The 22755-nt window shown below is 41.2% G+C and overlaps 1 protein-coding gene and 1 long non-coding RNA gene across 2 annotated transcripts in view; one reads left to right on the forward strand and one right to left on the reverse strand.

Moving 5' to 3' along the window:
• The window catches only part of LOC115058750 (glucosidase 2 subunit beta-like), a 105444-nt gene extending 86577 nt beyond the window's left edge, over positions 1 to 18867 (forward strand). Inside the window, exons 13-15 of the mRNA XM_029526234.1 lie at positions 1836 to 1907; positions 15773 to 15872; positions 17933 to 18867. Coding sequence (XP_029382094.1) covers positions 1836 to 1907; positions 15773 to 15872; positions 17933 to 18070 — 310 coding nt within the window. The 3' untranslated portion in view covers positions 18071 to 18867. The remainder of the gene's footprint in view (positions 1 to 1835; positions 1908 to 15772; positions 15873 to 17932) is intronic.
• LOC115058751 (uncharacterized) lies at positions 15000 to 22344 on the reverse strand. Its single transcript, XR_003842134.1, has 4 exons — positions 22265 to 22344; positions 20952 to 20977; positions 19643 to 19789; positions 15000 to 16393 (listed from the first exon to the last, which is right to left on the reverse strand). It is a non-coding gene; the product is annotated as an uncharacterized LOC115058751 (long non-coding RNA).
• Positions 22345 to 22755: the final 411 nt, after the last annotated feature.

A 22755-nucleotide genomic window follows, 5' to 3' on the forward strand; every position in this document is an offset into this window, starting at 1 on the left:
AAGAAACCTTTAACCATTTCTTAGGTTCTCTTGTGTCCTGAAGACAGGAACAGAGCCTACAGCAATGCTAGCAGCTCTGTGAGGCTTAACTTTGGCACAGTGTTGGTTTGATGATGGTGATAGATGAGAGGTCAGGGGATCACTAAAATTTTCATTCATCCTGAGGGGCACATGAATGCCAGCATAATATTTCATGGCAATCCATCTTGCTGTTACTGAGATATTTTAGTTTGAACCAAAGTGGCAGACCAACCAACCAACACAAGCACAGCTAGCAGAATGGCTAAAAAAATATATAGTTAGTGAAAAAAATATGAAAACAACCCAGTAGGAACCTTGCTGCATAGAGTCAATTTCCTTGGAGGAGCAATGGATTTTCAATAGGCTTAGTCACACTGAGACAAATTTAATTCTACTCTCAGCTGTACTGCTTATTCTGCAGTCAAAAAGATGCTTCTGTTATTTTTTCTATATCCCCTTATATCTGGTGGATGTGGGTAAGGACATACCCATCAAAACATGCAGTAGACATAGACCATTAAATGTCTTAGAGATTTGAAATATTTTGTAAACAAGCACATGAGCGAATGATCTTGGCATCCAATCACTCTTATACAGCCCCTTTTTTTCCTACCCTGCATTTTATCTCTCTCTCTCGTGGCTGTCTGGGCATCCACCACTGTTTTCTAACAGTCAATGTAATGGTTCAGATGTCAAGGAAAAAAAGCTTTGCTGCCTTTTCACCATGAAGGTCTTTGATTAGTTTGTTGCTAGTGATTGTACATATACTTGAGCACTATAGCCAGAAAACACATTAGTGATGGTCTCAATTTATTGCCATCTTCTCTATTATCCTCTTTGCCTTGGTGGAGGAAGTGTGTGTGTGTGTGTGTGTGTGGAGGGGTGGAGGGGTGGAGGGGGTTAGCTCTCTTTTAATCTTCTGTCCCAGTAAGTGGCTGCTGAGAGCAGACAGTGTCTCGCTGCTTGATAACATTGCTTAGTGAAACAATGTTTTATTATGTGTCTTTCTTCATTCATTGTGTTTTGCTTGTCTGTATTTAGGTATAGTGAGTACATTTTTCTAAACCTGACTGATGTATTCAAATTGAGAAGCATAAACAAGCTGTAAACACAACATCACACCTCGGTACCTCACTGAACTCCTCCATGTCGAAATACCCACCTGCACCCACAGGTCCCGCTCCTCCACCCACCTGGTCATTTGACCACCACGGGGTCAAGAGCCTTCAGCCGCTCAGCCCCCAGTCTCTGGAATTCTCTGCCTCTCTCACCACTTTCAAATCTCACCTGAAAACTTACCTTTTCAGACAGGCCTACTCTCTTTAAGCCCTCGTTGGAATGACTGCACTGCTTTGTTCTGTTTTTGTTTTCCGTGATTTTTGTCTTGTATTTTATGGCTGTTCCTCCTTTGATTGATTTTATTGTCTTGAAAGGTGGCCTTACACGTCTAGAAAGGTGCCTATAAATAAAATGTATCATTGTCATTATTGTTATTGATATATCTTGACCCTATAAATAGTTTGGCTAATGCATTAACATACAGAATTGGGTGGTTCATTTGGAGTGTTATTTCTGTCCACCTTAAAAATATATTGATAACAACAAATTTTGGCTCAGCTGTTTATTTCAAGCTTAGTTTTTTTGTTCACATTTACATTCACATTAGTTCATCAGTTCACATTTAAGCCTAAGCATAAGAGAAGGAAAGATTAATTCAACACAAAAACTTATGAACGCATCATTCATTATCATTATCATTCATTGTGTACCATTTTCTAATCGATGGCATTATATTTTCTTTTTTCCCTCTGCAGGTATACTTATACCCTGTGCCCATTCAATCAAGTCACACAAAAGAGCACTGCAGGAACAGAGGTCTCATTAGGGTAAGAACCTAAATCACCTCCTTGTTTGAAATCTCAAAATCTCCAGCCAGTGCTAGAAAGGGACAATGAAAATATACTAAAACAGTTGTATTAGTCATATATGATGCTTAATATAAGCTCTACGGTACAATGAGATGTACTTGTTGTCTGTGGTGGACTGCAGTCTGGATCATAATGCAGTCCATCAGCAAGGGCCCCTGTAGAGGTTTGGGCTGAGGTTGGTGTTCTCTCCTTTCTGATGGAAACCTCATCCATGTCTGCAATGAAGCAGGGTTGTTGTTTCATTGGTAAACTTCAAAGCAAAAACCAAAAGTGAGCAGAGACAGACGGGGCCGAGCATAAAGCCCTGCGGTATAACACAGGGAGGACCACTGAGCAGCAGGTGTGGTTGCTAATTCTCAGAGATGGATTTTGAGAGAATGATGACGTTGAATGCGGATTAGGAGAGAATCTATGTATTTACTGATTTAGCTTTGCTGCAGACGTCAAAAAGATTAGCAGTTTGTTCTTTTAAAAGCATTGCAGATTTTATAGTTGTCTCTGAGTTGGATGTGTCAGTGAGCCAGGCTTTGTTTTCTAGTTAATTTGCATTTCCTGTATCTAGGGATAAAGTTTTGTTGACTGAACTGACTGCTTTAAGGTCAAACTGTAATAATGAGAAGCTCTAGAACAGGGGAACCATGCATAAAATCAGTCCTCCATTCTCAACAAAGAGTTTATCATCGAGCACAAACCCCTCCCCCAAACTCGCCTGAGTCTGTTGTTCTGTCTTGCTGTCTTGTTGGGAGTCAGAAAAATGCACTTGAGTGATGGGGCAGTTGGGCGATCTGGGCTGCAGCCATGTCGCAGTGAAAGCCACAACACAGCAGTTTCTAATGTGCGTTTGGTGTTTGATCAATATGTGCAGCTCATCTAGGTTGTTGTCCAGGAACTGAAGATTAGCAAACAAAATCCTGGGCAGAGGATGTTTGTTTTTTTCAATCTGGTTCTGCACAGAGCTCCGGCCTGCTTCACTATTTCTATTTATCTCCTCCAACGTGTAAGTAAACAAAAGGGGAGTACACGTCTTCAGTGTCAAAAGGTCCGACTGGCCGATGATCATGAATCTAAAAGTGTTTGTTAGTCATACTGACTGTATGATAGCCGTATGAGCCAGAACAGGCAGTAATAAAAAAGGAAATCCACACAGGTTTGCTGAGTTGACTCAGAGCTCTCGTCAGTGCAGCCATCTTATGGCACCATCTGCAGCAGCCAGCACTGGATGGTAACAATTTACCATTTGCAGTTGGACACTTAGAGCTGCACAGCATGGTGAATACATTGTGTGCTGTGACATTTACATTCTCTTGCGGAAAACATTCACACTTCTAATATAAAGCTACAAAAACTGGTAGTTTTTTTTTTTTTTTTTTTTTTTTTAAAGCTCCTGTTTGGAATCCAAAATGTATTCTCTTGTCCTTGGGCTTTCATCACCCAATAAAGCATGGAAGTGTCGCAATTCTCAGACAAGGAACTCAAGAGCACTCAGGAAGCAGTAAAAGTCTTTACATGGGAAAAAAGGATACATAGAATAAAAGGCAAGGACAGTAAAAAGGTTTGCACTGGGAAAAACAAAACAAAACACAGGCACAGTCAACAAGATCAGGCTCAAAACAGGCAGGCAAACACCAGAGTGCTGCAAAGCAAAGGCACGTGGTATAAAAACAATCTGGCACCGAGGAAAAGAAATGGACCAAGATCTTTACTTTACTTTTATCTTAAAGATCTGAGAAAACAGGTGAGTCAGGAGGTCAGGTGATTCGACTGGTGGGAAAGGCAGGCCAGTGGAAGTGACAGCAGAAATCAAACATATAATCACAAATGTCTGGACTTAATAAGCATTCTGAAAAGCTGAACCAGGGCTTTTTTTATTTATCCCCAAATTGATAAATTCACATAAATTGGATCTGAAACTAATCCCATGACAGCTCTTTAATCAGTTCCAGTGCTCATCCAAAGTGACCCCAAAACCAATATTTGTGATATTGATTTTTCTTTATTGTTATTCAACCCCTGCTCAGGCGTTGTATGACCTTTAATCATTTACTAACAGATCTCTGTTATATGTTTAATACTCTTTGATCAATGACGAACAGAGAGGGGGTTTCGTAGTGTATGGGATATATTTCCTAAGTCTCAAAGGGTTTCAGTTTCATCTAACGGATTATGTTCTGGCCTTTTATGGTTCCTTTGGGAACAACAGCATCAGCTGTTTGACATGGGTGTGTATCAAAATTCCTACGTGCAAAAGGAGAAGCCACTCATTACCGGCATAAACACACGTTTAGATGTCACAAAACATGTTTTTCATTCTTTGTTCCCCACGAGTGTTGGTACACTGATTGGAAGTGAAATTGCTCAAAGGGATCAGTCAAAACATTACCTACACTGTGACACTAACCTTTCTGGCCTAATATGTCTCGATGTTTTTACCACTGACTGACTTTGAAACAGTGGCTGTCACTTAAGTTGTCAAGCTTTGCTTCTATAAGCACATCACAGCACCTTTTCACACCTCATCAATGTAACTTTGTCAAGCTGAGAAAGAAAAAAAAAATGTATATATCACACTGATCATTTCCCAGTTTTTTACTTTTTCTCCTCTTTGAATATTTGATTTGAGGTGATAATTATGGGATGCCGCCTTACTGTCCTGTTCCGCTCTCTCATTAGCCTTAACTGTCAGCCATCCGACACTTTCGTAGGGTGCAATTATGGAAAAAACTATTCCATTGACATTGACACCGCTCTAGGAAAAAAAAAAAAGGAGAAAGCTTTTATGATTCACTGTGGAGCAGCCACATAGGCTAACAGCTTGTTTTGTGAATAGACAATATAAAGGCCGAAATGACAATTCAAAATTTGCTATAGTGTCGAAACAGTTTGACCCCTTTGAGATGTGATGCCATTAGGCTTGACTTGTCTTCTTTTGAAGGCTTAAGTAAGATGTTGAAGATAATTTATTAGCAATTATCCTTCTGTGCACATATAGTTTTTGTTCAGATGGCAAATTAATTGGAATCTAAAGTAGGGCTGTGTTCTTTTTTGCACCGCCACCTCCCACACTACCCACTCACTTTTGGAGCGGAAAGTGCAATGCTTCACCATGTTTTTAGCGCAGGAAAAAGGAAGAACAGAATGCTAACTGTGAGTAATGTGACCCCAGAGCTTCTGCCTGCCTGTCACTCATGATGGTATGGAAGGGCAGAAGGACCAAACAGAACCACTGGTCAAACACATCTCCGACTCACTCACATAGTTGGTCACTCTGTTTGGAAGAAAATTGCTGCCAAAAAGCTCTCGAGGGAATGATTGCAAATATATTTTTCGCATGAAATGCTGTAATACTGATGGTGCTCAATGCAACAAACAGGCCCCTCCCTCAGAAAGATTAGACATCTTTGAGCTTTTTTTATTTACCACAGCACATTAATGTCAAGGTAGTGCTAGTTTGATAGTTCACTTGTTTTATCGCATGCAAACACAAACACCTCATTGGCATTTTGTGTGGGTAGGCAGGCAGTGCGGCACTATATGATGTACTATACTGTTTCCAGAAAGTCTGGGTGGAATGGTTTTGGGGAAGGAGGGGGATGGGCGGTACATGAATCATAGCTCGCATGCTGGGAATAAAGTTCATTTTTTATCCAGACAGACCATCAGTCAGCTCTTGCAGGATATGGCTGGGCCTCCTGATATCAATCTGCATGGAGGCATCTTCCTTCTCCCCAGAGGGGGTGAGGGGGGAGAGGCGAGAGCTTTGATTTAAACGGCAGCATTTATCACACCTGCTCCAGCATCCTAAAGGACAACCATGTGAAAAAGAGAAAAGGGGCGAGAGGGAGAAACAGCATTAACATGTGTGGCCTGTCAATGAAAGTGTGAAGCTGGAGCTGTGACTACTGTGGCAATGACACTGCTAATACTCGCTTGCACCATTTCGACTAATTTGTTTTAGTTGTGTTGCATTTCTGCTGTATTAAATGGAGGGTGTTGCTGCTGAATTCTGATTATCGCTCATGGCCAACGCTCAGTTTGTGAAGTGCGTCAAGGCTCATAAATGTTAAAATTGTTTCCCGAGTCCTAACCTTCCTTCATGCTTGGTTTTGCAGAATAGTTGGCATTAGACCATTAACTATACAAATGTTCTTGAGGAACAATAAATCAGACTGGGAACACTTGCTTTTGTAGCAGCTTGCTCTTATATTGTGGCCACACACGTCGCCATAAAGATTTCATAAGGCACAGCAGTCATACTGTGTGCTCCCAATTATCTGTAAATGTAGATATTATACAACTCATATTCACCCCTTGAATTCCAATGTCTCAGTTTTCCATTTTGCTTTTCTGCCTTTCGGTCTCAGCAGCTCAACCGCTTCCTGAAATGGCTATTGTAACAATAACATCAGCGACGATAATGATAATAGAGTAGAAGAAAATGCTTGCATTGCGACAAACACCATCTCAGTGTGACAGCGTCGTCCATCTTCATAATGTCCACACCCCCACCCTCAGCAGACACGCTGGGTACAATGACAGGACAGCAAACACAGGCTTTACTAAATGCAGTCCATCTGAAAGACAAAGAAATATACACGTACGCAAAACAGTAATCTGCAGTGGCATACAGGGTTGGTCCGGCTTCACCGTTTTGTGCTGATATGAGCTTACACAACACTTGTAAACAACACACCCACACATACACTGCACACTATACATACAGAACATTGATCACCCTTTGTTGTCAGCATGTCAGACTCATTTCCCTGCAGCCTCCATTGATGTGCTTCATCAATATGGTGATGTATTGAAGATTGTAATGTTTGTTGGTACAGCCAATACATTAACAGCACAGGCAGCAACTTTCTAGCCTCTTTGTTTGTATGTTGTCTCAATGAAAATGTAACATTTCCTATCAGATACAATCATTGATAACACTTAGCTTAGCATAAAGACCTGATCAGGACTGAACGTAAAGCATGATGCTCTACAAATTCAAGAATCTGGCTCTTACTCTTTAGAGCTCACACTTTAAAGTAGTGAAGCTCATCCATACATGAGTACAAATGTAAAAGTGGATGGTCAGCTTTGCCCTGTCAAAGGAGTAAAAAAAAAAAACCCCTCTACCGGTCCATTAGTGTGTGACAAGGGTCTTAATGTTAAGCCATGCAAGTTACAGCATTTTCTTTTAAATTTGGTTTCTCATAAGCTTTCATGTAGAGCAATATTAAATCTGGAACAAAAAAAGAAAAAGCAAGGTTTCAGAATCGAAAGGGAAGCAATAACACTATAATTCTCATCCTCATAGACAGAAACACAGATTGTGCCTTGGACTACAAACAAGAACCAGGTTTTATTTTACGATGCAATCAAATATATAACGCAGGACACCAGAAAGAGTTTCTTCTCCATCAGCAAGCACCCAATATATAAGCATGTTAATTTATTTCAAATGACTCTAATTGCTTAAACACATGCAACACCACAGCTCACTATCAGTCTGATCTATTTAAGTTTTAAAACACAAGTCCCCAGGAAGTACATTGTCAACACCCAGTAATTAGCTCAGTATTCAAACCATTTGCGCCTAACAACCACAACAACTGAAAAAAATAACTCTTTAGAGTATGCCCTCACAACAGCGCCTGGCCATAATAACCTTTCACCAGGAGCAGAAGTGCATTTGAAATATTTATGTGGCCCCTTTCAGAGTTAGCTTAGGATAAGCACATAGAGATGGCTCCAGCCGTAATGATACGGGACAGACAAAGAGGTTTGAACTCAGGAACCTTCAATCTTTTGTGCCAAATATGTGACAGCAGCATTTTATTTTATGCTCCTCTAAAGGTCAATAAAGGCAAAAGATTCAGGAAAAAAATGTAGATCGAAAAAAGTCAAGAACATGAATCTAAGCACCAATAAAAATATATGGTCAGATGAAACAAAAATAGAAAAGATGGGTTGCAAGAATAGCATCTTTTTTTCTAAGATATATTTTCATCCAGACAGAGCAGTGTGGGATGATTTAAATGTAGCTGCGGAGGAGGAAAGGATCAGTTGAAGGGTCATCCAATGAGTTTTTGTTTTTTTTTTTTTTTTTCGGGACTCTAGGGAAATCAGGTGGCCATGCAGATGGGGTCAGGGGGGGTTGGCGCATGTCGCCCTGCAAAGTTCAAGGAGCTAGGCCTTCTATTGTGCCGGGGTCAAACTGCTCTGCACTCGTCATCATCGAGGGCAAGCAAGGAGAGAGAAAAAGGCAGTGCTGAAATTGTACAAGGCACAGGGAGCAGCTTGCTTGTTCACCCTTCAACCTTGGAAACACACTGTGTTTGACGGTCCAAGCTTGGAATACGCCCAATATCCATAGCTGGAAAGAAGATAGACAGAACAGGAGTAATAACAACTCCTTGGCACTGCTTGGCTGAATTAAATATACAAACCATGAAGACTAGTAAAGGAAGGGAGGTTTTAAGATGAGAAACTATAACCAGGGAAGATTATAAATGCACAAATATAAATATTATGATTTAAGAAGATGGATGGGCTATGGAGGGAAAGTAGGCACACAGACTGTGAGTTTATTGTCGAGTCACGGGGGGAAAAAAGGAAAAGTGCTTTGTGAAACTTTGGGGGGGGGCTATTAGTGTTGTCAGTTTCTCCTGCACGTTCATATTGCTCAGTATTCAAACCCACAGGTCTCCCTGAACTGCTTTATTGAAGAGTATATTTTCGAACAGCAAACAGTGGAGAAGTGAGGTAGCCTAGCAACATTGAAACCACAGTGAATGACTACGTATGCCCACTGCGAAGGAGCCAAGCAGTTGAAATGACAGCACAGAGCAACCCCAGAGAGAGTGGGATGTTCTGGCCACCGTGAAAAATACAAATAGGTTGGCTGTTTGTAACGGTATTCTGAAGACATACGCAAGCTTTTTAGAGAGCTGCCTTTTTTGAGCTACACACAGCTGTAACATAACAGTTTGTGTCAGGCTTGTGACCCTGTATTGTTTTGCCAGTATGCAGCTCTTGTAGCACCCTAAATAAAAGATCTGCAGAATGTAACAGAGGAAATCTCCTGGTGCTGAGGAAAAGAGGTGCAGTGATGTGAATGCCTTCAGGCGGTCCAGCCCCTTTGAGAGGCCTTAGCTTCAATGATCTAGTCCAGAAAATTTATTAGCATTAAAGGAGGCTCTCCTCTGTGGACATGATGATATGGAATTGTGGTGACTTGATCAATAAGAGTCAATTTATTTTGGGGGCGGCTAAAAAGCCCAGTCTCTTTTATAAAAGTATAAAAAAAGAACTGAAAATGTGACAGAACATATTTCCTGTCCTTTGTCTTTCTAAGATTAATTACTGTTCACTTTCGGTTTTCTGCAGTGGCTGCACATGTATAAACAGGAGAAAATTACTGTTGCTAATTATCTCGATAGGTGGCCATTTTATTGCACAGCAATCGCAAGGGAGCTGTAAGGTTATTACTGTAAAACTGCTCAAACACAAACAGGTTACAAATGAGCACAAAGAAACTGAACATCAACCTCAGATTGAATCAGGAAATGACACACTTGAACAGCTCTTGACAAAATAGCCTGACTTAGCGGTGACAATTACAGGCTAAGAATACAATCCAGATATTATCTGGCATTTTGACAATATTGCGATTTGACAATTGTTTTCAGCCTTCACTGACTCCATGTGATGTGTGGGAGAGTAAGTGTTAATTGAATAATAATGGCAGGAAAAAAGCAGCAGCAAACTTAAATTGAAATCACAGCGTTGTTACTAATGCTGGATGCTGAACCGCAGCCATGATGAACTACACTGTAATAGTATCCAAATTAACAGAATTTATAAATTATTATCATGGTGGCTTTTATTTAAAGTTTAACTGGGGCACGGTATGAAATATATTGATATCTATGTGCATAAGATTATTCAAACCAAAAATAAATTATTGTCCTTTATCTCACTTGATGCTGAAACAATTATGATCTTTTAAAGCTTAAGTTAAATTTACCAGCGAAAGACCTAGCTAGTATTTGCGTCATCATTTTTAATTTTTTCAGCATGCTTGAAATTTATTTGAAATAGTAAATAATAATAATCAAAAAACAATCTTTCCTGTCCTGCTGCCGTTGATCCTCGACCAGTTGACTGAGTTTTGAAGTGGCAACTTTCAACCCTCCATACTCTGCGATTTGTTGGAAATTCTCTTGATAAACTTTACTTAATTTTAGTCAGCATAATTAAATGTGAATTTTCGTCAGACAGATGAAATATATACTTTTTTATCAAACTATCAACGAAAACAAGCATGTCGCATGTCTTTTCCATTAATTGACTAATGGCTGTTTGTTGCTTTACTGAACAATGATTTGCTTTAATGAACGTGTTCACTTAATGAGTGGAGCGATGCTCCCTCTCATATGTTCATATCAAGGCCAGTCAATCCCTTAATTGTTTTGATAGGTATTTAAAAAAAGGGGGGGTGTGGGTCATTTTATTATTACTTTTTTATCTTATTTAAGCAGTAATGATTTAACCTACAGAGTAGTGACAGTTCCACTGCAACAAGTGCATAATTATACAAGTGTTCTACTTAATGTGCTCATTTTCAAGCTGTCAAGGTCATTCGCTGGAGTGCCATTAGCAAAGAGAGGGGCCCTCTTTACCTGGGAACATGGCAGCCGCTTAATGCCCAACACTCAGGAGGAGGAGCACAGCTACTGGCAACCAGGCAGATAATAAAATACATATAATATAGGAAACTTATATATTTGTCTTCTTTATGTGTTTATGCTGCATTGTCCCTGAACCCACCAGGCCAAGTTCTATCTGGCGATCCAGGTGAAGAGGGTAATGACTCTTGTGTGTCTGAGGGAGAGGGTTAAAGTGGTGGCAGTGGAGGATGGGAGGAGTTGACACTGTGAACCCCTGGTGGCCTTTCTGCTGGGTAGCCATGGCAACATCTAGCCCAGTGGCTAATGAGGCACAAGTGAGCTGTTAACAGAATACTGATTTGGGTTTGACATCAGCCTTGATTCCTATCTGTTGATGAAATATGCACCCTGAATTTGTTTTATAACTGCACTCAATATGTCCTTGGCGTTGTGTCTATGCGGCGAATGCAACTCAAAATGTTCCATGTATTTTACTCGCTGTTGGAGGGTAATTATTTGGGTCAACACGCCATCCATAAGAAAACAAGCCAGCAAAATAGTCGCACAGAACAGAAACGCATGTTCTGTGCAAGATCTGAACCGTGAAAGATTTATTTATATCCCCACATTCATTAGTCTGTATCATGTAATAATATATTTAATCCAGTATTGCACTCAATAATTTAGAAATACCTCCTGGCAAAGAAAAACAACAGTATACATACCTTCATTGTGTGTCAGTGATGGGAAATGAAGTGAAAGCTAAGCCCTGACCAAGCATGTGCCCTTCACATGTTCCAATGCGTATGAATTATTTAGTGAGGTGCTGGGCACGATGGGTGGTAGCTGGGTGGTAGCTGGGTGAGAGGAGCAGCAGTGGCTGGGCTCATCTCACAACGCCGCTCACTGATTGATGACCTTATATTAGTGGTAGAGGTTAGCAATGCTTGGCTACGAGAGGAGGATTTCATTTATTTACTTATTTCTTTCTTTCTTGGCCAGCGCTACCTGACCAAAGCTAAATTGCTCTCTTTACCTGTGTGTGCAGAGCCACGTCTCCTGCTGTAAATGATTAGTACATTAACAGCTGAGTGGGGGGAGTAACCTGCTGCTTCAGACCCCTTGTTAAAGCAGTGAAAAGCATAGCTGTGAGGTATAATTCATTGCAGTGGCAGCTAATGAGTGGATGCTACAGTGGGAAGGTGACAGTAACAAGCACAGACGTTACACCATCTTAACACAGGTACTGTGTGTCATTAGCAATGCACAAGGCTAAGATTGGGTATGAAGAGGTGGTGGTTGGAGAAGTATTTACAAGTAATTTGAAGCTGAGCTGGCACATCAGTTACTGCAAATGGGCTGAGTGTGTTTGAGTGACTTTGCATAATGCTGATTCTCTGTAATAGAAAGAGATGGGAGCTGCCTTTAGGGCTGAGTATCCAAAGGATCCAATACTGGTACTGAGGTTTTAGAACCTAATGGCCTTTTTTATACTTCACACTGAGAAATATTGAAACGTTGTTTCTGCTCTCTCTTTTTCAAAGTAGCACAAGGTAAAGTCCTGGCGTTAAAGCCCTAGTTGCTAGCATCTCTCTGTGCACATTATGTCCTAATATAAGTGATTTGCATGCAACAAACATGGTTGCAAGCATGTTTCATATACAAATGTATGTGGCCATCTCCAGTGTAGCTGCTTCAGTGGCGTTTACATCAGCTTTCTAATGTCTATAAACATATACAGAAGGCACTGAAGGCAAATGAGCAAATTTATATTCAGATTACTTGAGGAAACCACCGACACAGCAAACCAGGCCACCACTGTGTTCTGTTCTCCCTGTGGTTTAGCTCATCTAGCTTCTCTTCAGTGAAGACCCCGGGTCTCCAAACGCACACACTCACAATCTTACACAGACATCAGTGCATGCACAACTTCACAATTTGGCCCAGATCCCCTTCCCCTCTTCTAAGCATCTGCAGGGTGTTTAAACACCAGAGTAGAGTTGTCTAAATGATAATTGCTTCTGAAAGGTTGATTTGTGGCTGTATCAGAGGGGGTAACTCTCCATTCAGTGTTGAGCAAGATTAGCTGTGGATCTTCGGGATTTATCACTCGAGGCGTAAGGATTAGCACCGCGGTGAAGTTTAAAACAGAATCAGTGACGACCACATCATTTTAAAGAAATAAGGGGAGCTTATAGCAGCTCAAGCCATTTATCAAAGGAAGAAAAAGGAGCTAATCATCTTTTTAATGCTAATTATTCATAATGAGGATAAGATTATAAAAAAAATCTGTAAAACAGTATGCAAAACAATTTTATCACAGTATAGTTACAAAAAGTATTTAAAATATTCTTCCAAAAGTTGAAGATGGACAGATGATTTTTTTTCTATGGTGCTGTGCTTTCTTTAGACTCTAGTAGTGCAGTTAAAATAGTATTTCTGTGGCCACTGGATGTAATGAAATCACAGCTCCATCTGCTATTCTTTGTGTCAATAGAAATCACACCTCAGTGTGATTCTGAGAGGAAATTAGATGAAACTGAGCAACTTAGAGGCATTCTCCTAGGCCCCGCAACGCAAGCTAAATGTATGGATAATGGGTTTTTCTGGCTAGATATGATGCAGTTAAAGGTTTATGGAAGTTATAGGTGATGGAAAGCGCATTTTATAGTATTAGAGGAAGCCAGCCAAAGAATGAGTCACAACCCAGATATCTTTCAATAAGATTCTCATCGGTTTAAGTCTAAAGCATGTGTTCAATAACTTCCATCGTTAATCACTGAAAAGAAGTCTGCCTTTGGGCCCCTTGTCTCATCTTTATGTGATTGGAAATGGACTTCCTCAAAAGATAAGATGTGATTACTCTTCATTGTCACTGTTAATTTGTTTAAATTTTTTAATTACCTCCATTTGTGTTATTTTATTGAACTAAAAACAGAAACATGCTTTGTATTCTGCTCCCTGGAAATTCAAGTCAGTAATCTGAATGGTAATGTTGGGTTTGAGGTGGATTCTAGCTTGGATGAAGAAAACAGGTGGAGCAGATCAGCCAAGATTTTATGAAGGACAAAAATGCATACAGTAACTCTGATCATTTAAGGAGACTGGCCCTGCTGCACTGAGTGCAAGTGAGCATCATCTGTAGCATGACTACAGCTTAAAGCCAAACTGTGATAAATTGGATAAGAAAATGAAGTTGTCATTCAGCCAGGGGGTCCATTTTGCACATTTGGGTTGTGCTATATCGTCTGTCACAGGGTCAGACTAACATATAGTAATGTTGTGCCATGAAATTAAGCAAGCCAATGTGTTGTTTTTTTTCAGAGGTGTAAATAACAAGCTGTGCACTACTCTGGTGATAAGGGTGGAATGATTGCAGAAAATGGCCTGCCAATACCGAGTGCAAGTAGGTATTATTACAGCGAATGATCTGTCAATAAGGCTCCATATTGGGACTCCTGAGAATCCAAATGACTGTAGTGTGTTGGCCACGTCTCAGTGATAACTCAAGCCTAATTGACAGGGTCTCCGCTGCCTCCTGGGGCACAGGAGGGCTGACAGAGCGAGAATGGAGATTAAGGAAGGAAGTGAACGAAGGTGAGGGAATGAGGCGTGTTAGGGAATGGGGACTGTGAGGGACAAAGGGGGGGAGGGGTGGCGATGGAGGTGATGCGCAAGGGATCACTGGTCAACTAGCAGCGAGAGCAGGAGCACTGTCACTTTCTCTGCTTGCCATGTCTGCTGGCCCTGACAGCAATCCATTTGAGGGCCTCCTGGTGCTAACAGAGTGCTAAAACCCATTCAAACAGGCTGGAAGGAAAAAGGCGAGACACTCTGGCTTAGACAGCTTCCACTCGTGTGAGCAATTCAGCTCTGACTAACCCGTTCAGGCATCTTAAATAAGCCATGCACATCATGGACGGCAGAAAAACCATACTCAGGGACCCTGACCTGAAGACAGCCATGTCTGTAAATGTAAATTGGAGAGTGCTTTTCAAAATCTAAGAGGTCTCCACATTTGCCCTCTTCAAGGTCAAAGTGGCAATTAAAGAAAAATGGAAATAAATTCTGTTATTATATAACTTCATATAACCAACTAGCACAGCCTCCTATATTCTTTATCCTTCCATGACTTCTCTCATGACCTTAGGCAAGTAAATTAACAAATAAATCACTACGTACCAGTACCATCCTACTGAGATAAATTAACAAAGCTAATAAAAATATACCAGTAGGTCATGAATTACAGCAGATTAGTTTCTGTAATACTACAGGCAGTCCTGCTGCTGTGGAAAGGTCAGTTTAGACAGATTAATCAGGTTTTGTGGACTTGTGACAGGTTGGTACCAGAGAGAAGAGCACTTAGAAGTATGAAAAGTTACACCGAATGTATGGCCATTAGTATTTCTTTATTCAGAGTGATTAACAGATCACTGACAAAAAAATGAAAAAGAAGTCTGCTAAGCTTCCAGTTTCTTTTTCCATTCACCTGAAAGTGGAGAGATTGATTTCCTCCTGAGTGTTTAGCATTGCAGACAGAAAACTGTTGCCAGCTTATGTGGGGCAGAGATCAAAGCAACATTTCACATTTCAAAAAAGATTTTCCTCCCTAACAGGATTACAATGGTTTACAGAAATCGACACTTAGCAGCAGCATGACTGTGGCCAGTGAAGAAAGACCCTGCATAAGGTCAACAAAAGATCAGAGGTCGTTAGCTGGTGAAAATGCAATCAAACGGCATCTGTCAGTACTGTGTTGGACGGTGGGTTGCTTTGGTTTTGCTAACTTCCCTTGAACTGTTCGGTGAGAATATAATTAGCCAGCTCTGGGCGGACACAAGCCTCGTTTGAGATGAGCTTTGCTGCTTTTTCCTCGTTTCCTTCCCTTGTGTGTTATTGCATACAAAATTAACTCTGACAAAATGGTAATTAATATTTCCTCTCCATTGTTGAAGAGGAAAAGGGACAGGAAAGAGTCAGTGCCAGGCTGGCTGTGTTGCCAGTTTTTAATGTTTTTACTGGAAGTTTTTTTTTTTTTTTTTTAAAGCTGATGTAAGGCAAAATGTTTCTATGTTCAATTTGTCCAAACTGTCAGTTATATGAGTTCTATGAGAACTTTCTTAAAGTCACCACATCTGCTCTTCTTGTGGTTCTCCCTTTCAGGAGGTGGGGGATGTGGGTAGGAACACCAAAGAACCAGTACAGTCAGATGGTGTATGAGAACGGAGAGCCCTGCTGGCAAGGAGGTTCACGCAGTGCGACAGTAAGTACTACACATCTAACACAAACCCATACATACAAACACACACAGAGAGCGCAAAGTGGCAGAGGTACACAACATGTTAACTCCACAGGCTAATAAATTTATCTGGCATGCAGTTTGCTCATTGTGACCTCTGACCAGCAAAATTTAAACAGTTTAAGTTCCAGTGATCAGGGGGCTCATTGTGTTCACATCAGTTGTATGTACAATTGGACAAAATGAAAACATATCACACATAAACAGGCTGTAGAAAAGCTGCACTTTATACACTTCATCCTGCACATGTGCATTTCAGCCACAGAGACAGAGTCAGTCAGTAACAGACGTTCAGTTCTCCTGCTCAGCAGTCTGGCAAAATATGTTTTGTCCAAAGCCCAGTGATGGGAGCTGACTCGTTTCTCTCTCTGTGAGTCGACGTTGGTTTTTCATGATGCCTTCTCTCGCTGCTCTTTCCTCTTTAGCCTCCATTTTCCCAGGATTCCCTCCTGGTTCAGTTACTTTCATGACGTTCATTTACATTTCTGTGTGAGAATTTGCTCAATTAAAAATGTAGCACATTTAATCATCTCATTTTCTTTGCCTGGCCCCCTCTTCAAATCAGAGCCTAATAGATGCCATTTGTGAGTGTATATACTCATGCCATCCAGGAGCCCCCTTTGAAAAGACTAAACTGAATTCCTTTGATATGACCTCCTAACTGCATGCAATTGGCATAAATGAAGACAACGCTCATTATTTTTGAAATGCTGAACCCTGTCTTTCTGCTCTGAAATATACTTCTCTCCGTGCTTTAGAAGGGGCCCAGTGATGTATGGTGGTGGATATGGAGATAATCCAAAGTCAAACAGTGTGCAGTGTATCTGAAGAGTCCGCGGTGAAGGGTGAACTCACCTGTTTTAGTTATTAATTGAACAGTGACTTAGATGTGTTAGATGTGAGCAGTGATTTACAGCTAAAGAAGTAATTTTTTGGAAATGATGTGCATGTAATGAGAGTTTCAACCATCATTTCCCCCAGTGATAATTATTTTGTGCCCTCTATAGGTCATCTTCTAAAGTCTTCTGCATTTCCCATAATGCAACCTAATAGTGTCTTTCAGATCTTCTTTCCAGTCTTAAATGTGTTCCAGGTAAGAGCTGAAATAACGTGGCTGATTTTCTCAGACGTGACAAAGCTCTTCCAGATGCTGCAGACATGTACTAAAAACATTTGTTCAGAAAAACAAAATCAAATCAATTTTTAAATTGAAGTGTTACCCCCCAAAAGCTGATCTGCGGCTCTGCCACTTGCAAGTTAAAACTGAACCATCAATAATCATGCACACACACATCCCAGAATACTTTGTTTCACCAAGCGTCACACGCCCACTTCTATCTCCGTGCAACAAGATACTAAGTGACATAACAAAAGCCTCTATTTTTAATCCAAGAACAGGACAAATCCAAATCACCAGCTGTACCAGAGTCAAACTTCAGCACAATAATACCTGTCAAGTCTCTCTCTCCCCCTCCAGGTGCCTTTGTTCGCCAGAGGGATTGACGGTTCAGGGTGCAATATGATGTGAGAAGTTGCTATGGAAACCCCCCAGAAGTAAAATAAGTTGTTTTTCCCTTTCCACTCTCTTGCAGATGGCCTCAAAGTTAGCCATTAAACAGCTATGACAGTGGTAGTCACGTCCTCCGCTGTCCTGTGGTGACGACAGATGTGATGTCCCATAACGCCGCTGTTTCGCAGTCGCAGCAGCACTTTGTCCTTGTGTTCTCCTGATTGCAGGGGTAGTGATAAAACTCTGAGCAGAGAACAATCCCTTCATTTGAGACCTAAATACATTTAAAATGCCAGCCGCTCTCATACTGTACCTAATCCTGTCATTTGTCGTCATCCCCACTTCTTCCCCTAAAGTCTAAAAAGGTTGGAATGTCACCAAAACAAGAGGCAGGACAGCGTCTTCCATCATCCCCTCCCTCCTGTGAGATGAAGCTGGCAATGCGCTTGAGTCAGGCTAACAACAGCACTTCTCCCCATACCACCTCAACTTTTCTTTCTTTGTGCTTTTCTAGGTCACACTGACATGCGGAACAGAGACAGCCTTGCGATCGGTGAAGGAGCCCAGCAAATGCCAGTACATCATGGACTTTCAGACTCCTGTGGCCTGTCAGCCGGTGCTAAAGCAGCGGGGTATACACAGTGAACTGTGACCCCTTCCCTGGCTGGCCTAGCCTAGATTAACTGGCCTAGCCCCCCCCCCCTCCCGATGGCTAGCCTGCAGTGACAGGATGGGGTCCTGAGAGTCCCCTGTGACATCTGTGTTGTCAGAACATATATCCTTCCAACTAAGCCTCGCTAAGGTCAGAATCTGAGTTTTAGCAAGACTGTTCTTTGACCACATTACTTTTCATTGATTGTGCTGCTTTATTTATGTGATAGTGAATGCAACACAAGTATTAGTAAGACTGCAGTATATTCTTCACGAAGGTTTACTAAATGTGAAATGTAACTGTTTCAACTTGCTGCTTTTTTTATAAGCACAAACAAAAGGAATAAGCTTTACATTATTACTCTGAGAAAAAAAGCTAGAGTCAGTCAGTTTTTTTCTTTTTTTTATTGCCAAAGGTGAACATTGGTCCGTTGTCTCTGTTTAGCCAAAGCATGGTGCCACTTAGTGTAGAGCGCCATTGCTGTCCAAACACCAGCATGTTTGTAAAAGACATCAGTGCACTGTGACATGTTCATTGTGATGGACATTGGCACTCTGGCCTCGCTGCTGCAATAAACTATCAAACCAAATGTGTAGAAATCCGCAGCTGAAAATAGTCCCCCGCAACTGTTTAAGGAAACCATTTAACCGCTATCAAAAATGTAACCTGTCTAAATTAGTGAGCTGCTTCGGCAGGTGTTTGTTTTCCTGACTGTAGGAACAGTGTAGAATATTATTTCACTTGTATATTTACAACATTGCTATGTAGAGAGTCAATGAAATAAAGAGACATTCCTACAAAATGTAAGCGTTGTATCAAATCATTGTCTGTACAGAAGCATGTTAAGGTGCATACTACATATATTTCCCAACATTTACTTACTCTGAATGTTTAGTAAATAAAAGTGCTCCTGATTTGAGTGGACTGTGCCGGCGTAAGCAGCCGACGTCTTACTGTGCATGCCATCTATGATGTTATGCAATAGATTGCGGCGTTTGTGCAGCCGAGCCCTCTGCTCATTAAGCAGGAGCTAAATCGGCTGTCAGGTATCCAATCGGCTGCCTGATATGTTCCTGCCCTGCAGGGCCAGCTGGGTGGCTGTTTGCCTGCTGGCAATGCAATAGCCAGAGGCCCTGCAGCCCAGGGACTGCTGCTTTTTATTTATCTGGCTTCAGCTCCCATCCACTCACTCTGTCTGACGGCCAGTCTATTTGCTTTCACCTTCAGTTGCAATGTGCTCAAGGTGTCAACTAAGTTACGTCTACAAAAAAACGTCCCCACAAACTAAACTCATGAAAAACTCAGTGCTCTTCTTGCTCAAGTGTTGATTTGACTTCTGATGTCTTTTTACAGCAAAATCTGACAACTCACTCTGTAATTATCGTGTTTATCCTGCTTGTGAAAAGGAAAACATTCAAATTGATCACTGGCAAGACAAAAATGTTTTGATTCCCCACCAGCGCAAAGAAACAACACATGGACATTTTAGTCTCGTCCACATTCAGTGTTTCAAATGTGCAACAGATGCCAAAGCTGATGTCACAATAAATAAATAAAAAAAAGATACTCTACCAGCAGCTGGAAATGCTGTCAATCACAGAGAAAGTGCCAAGAGCAGCTATCTGTCAAATATGGCAGAACTGCATCACCGACATCTGGATAAAACTTTATCATCACCACCATATGGAAGCATGCTAGGTTGTCTTCTAAGGAACTTCTCTGTGGAAAAAAGGAAGAGACAGTCTGCAGCTCACTTTACTCATTGATCTTAATCTCCTGCGTGGGAGGGAACTATGTTGGAAAGCGCCAGTTTAAATAGACAGTTATGGGGGGGGGGGTTTGAACTGACTGAACACTGATGTGTTGCTACAGATCAGAAAAGGGAAGGAGGGACTTGTGGGAACAATTCAGGAGGGAAACCGAGCACATGCTCAACACACACACACCTCCATTCAGCACATTTACACATGAAGGGCCAGGGATGGAAAGTCTTTCCAGTTGAGCGTGGGCGTATTTGTGTGTTGACTCCAAATTGCTAAAAGGACCCAGAGGCTTTTTATTGCATTAAATCTCAGAGTCAGCTTTGTAGAAACTAGTTCAGGCTACCTGTTCTCCCCGCTGTCAAGGGACACCGTCGAGCCCTGGACTGTTTGACTGACACCCACTACATCCCAGTGCTGCTTCCACTCTTCTGGAGATTGTTTTTGAGCTTCTTCCTTTTAAGGAAGGCCAGTTCTGCCCTCAGGGCTGAGCGGGAAAAAGGTCCCCTCGTGAGTCGGCATACGACAGTCACATCCAACCCCTCACAGAAATTCTTACTCCAGTCACGATACTGGTGTTTCCCAGCCTCTAGCCGAAGTATTTTAATTTTAAAAGCCCACAAGTCTAAAAGCATTATTTTCTTCTGTTTGTCGACATAGTTCCACAGTTTTAATTATCATGATTTACTTTAATTGTGGAACCAAAATATGATAAAAGTTTATATGATCCAAATTTTCTTGGAGCAGCAGTCAAATAATTGAAGATGGTCATCTTATTGTAACGTTATTTAATCAAATGAAATGGCAACAAATGTTTTGTGGCCAAGTCCCAACAACTCTCAGAGAAAAATAGCAGACTTTCTGCTCTAACTTTAACTTTAACTTTAAAACTCTGGCTTTTTGGCTAAACGCAAAGTTTAAAAGTTATGCCCTGTAAGAGTGATCTCTCTAACATAAGTTTCATAAGTTTTGTTGTTTTTTTTTTTTCTTTAACGAAATTCATTATAGCAGCTTTTGCTGATGGAACCTCTGCACACAAAAAAAAACAACAAACAACAAAACAACAAAAAAAACAGTCTAGCAACAAGTATGAATGAGTATATATCAATAGATACACTCACCTCTTCTCAGCCGGAGCACACGCTTGCTGCATGTATCAATGAAGAGGAGAGAGAATTACGGATGCAGATAAACAAAGACTAATATTGACAGGACGACGGCAAAGATGAGGGAAGAAGAGAAAGACACACAGAGAAATAAACAGTAACAGAAATGACAGAGATCAGGAGGGAAAAGTTTGCCTGGAGAGGAGGAGAGACAGAACAAGCAAGAACACGTGCACACACACAGAGCAGTGCTGTCTTAGCCTGTTGGAGGGTGAATGTTTCTGTGTTTGTGCTCTCACTTCGGCAAGTGAGGCTCAACACTTCCCCTGTGGAGTGGATGAGTGTAAGCATGCCACGGTTGGAGGCTGGAGGCCGAGCTGTGATAGCATGCGGTTACCAGCAGCCTCCTACAGTGGGCTTCTCCCGCTTACAGGATCCAGCCTGGGGGAGCGTTTAAAAACGTCCCATAGAATATACTGAAAAAAACACAGGCCGTATTCAATTAGAGCTAAATTTGCTAGTGGTGACTTTTATTAAAAAGTCATATCGTGTTTAATGCCAGTGCGTGGCCCAAAGTGCACGGCTTTAAAAAGCTGTGAAATGGCTTCAAATGTCACGGGGACCAATCTGAGCTATGACAGCGCACTTCAAACAAACACAAAGTGCACAGACAAAAAGGAGCACTGGTTACAAATTGAAATTAACCAACAGGGATATGACGCAAATCAACAGTGTTGGGAGCTGCTGCTAATTTACATGAAACCTAATAATGTCATACCTTTGTAGCCGTGTTTGCTGTGAGGCTTTACAGAGACAAAAGGCAATAACTTTGCTGCTGTTTACTCTAGCAACGAGGACAGGGCACTAAGTGAAAAGTGACGGCTGAAGCTAATGCAGTAAAAAGTATGGACTATGTATCCTTTCATCATTATGGAGTTTCGAATCCAATTATGGCTGAACAATAAATCAAAATATTATTGAAATGGCATCATGGCCAAATCACAAAGACAGCAGAGACAGCTTGTCCTACATATCATATTCTCTGGATGAACAGGAACATCAGCTGACATTATAACTCATATCTATAAATAATCACACTGTTGTTTTTCAAGGTGTTCACGCTTTCCTTGTGTGGAACATGTAAAATCTATTCTGATATAGATTTTTACAAAAAAAATGCATTTATGAATTAATGACGACATTTGATAGAGTGCAACATGTCAATATCAGCCTTTCCAGGTCCACAGTGATGAATAATTTTTGTTTTACAATTAATGTAATCTATTGTTGAAGGTGTGCGTTTATTGTTCGAGTTTGTGGATTTGTACCTTTGCAGAGTTGCGCCCAAGATGAGATCTGGTCCTGTGCCACTGGCGCTGTTGACAGACTGGAACTTGATCAACGGTGGCAATCCAAACACTTTCCTTGCCCTTTTGTGGCTGTTTCTCCCTCAGCAAATTGTTGTTTTTTCCCTCCTGTAGCCCCCATTAGGATGATAGATGAGATGAGATGCAGAGGGGATGGTTAATCTTTCAGGGAGAGAAAGACCAGAGAGGAGGGGAGGAGGAGAGCAGCTTGCCCTGTACATAAATAAACAGGATGTTTGGATTTAGCAGGAAAGGGAAAGATTAGGGTGATCACTGCTCACAGATAGAGGATGGAAGGCCGAGGACAGAAAGGACAGAAAGAGGAAAGCCTGAGTGGGGCGATAGGAAGTGATTGAAACAGAACAACATGGATAACAAATGGAATGAAAAGCAGAAGAAATGGATGAAGAAAAAGGAGAGAAACTGGGATATTCAAACGGGAGGTGAAGAGC

This window comes from Echeneis naucrates, chromosome 18 (genome assembly GCF_900963305.1).
Source record: "Echeneis naucrates chromosome 18, fEcheNa1.1, whole genome shotgun sequence".
NCBI lineage: Eukaryota > Metazoa > Chordata > Actinopteri > Carangiformes > Echeneidae > Echeneis > Echeneis naucrates.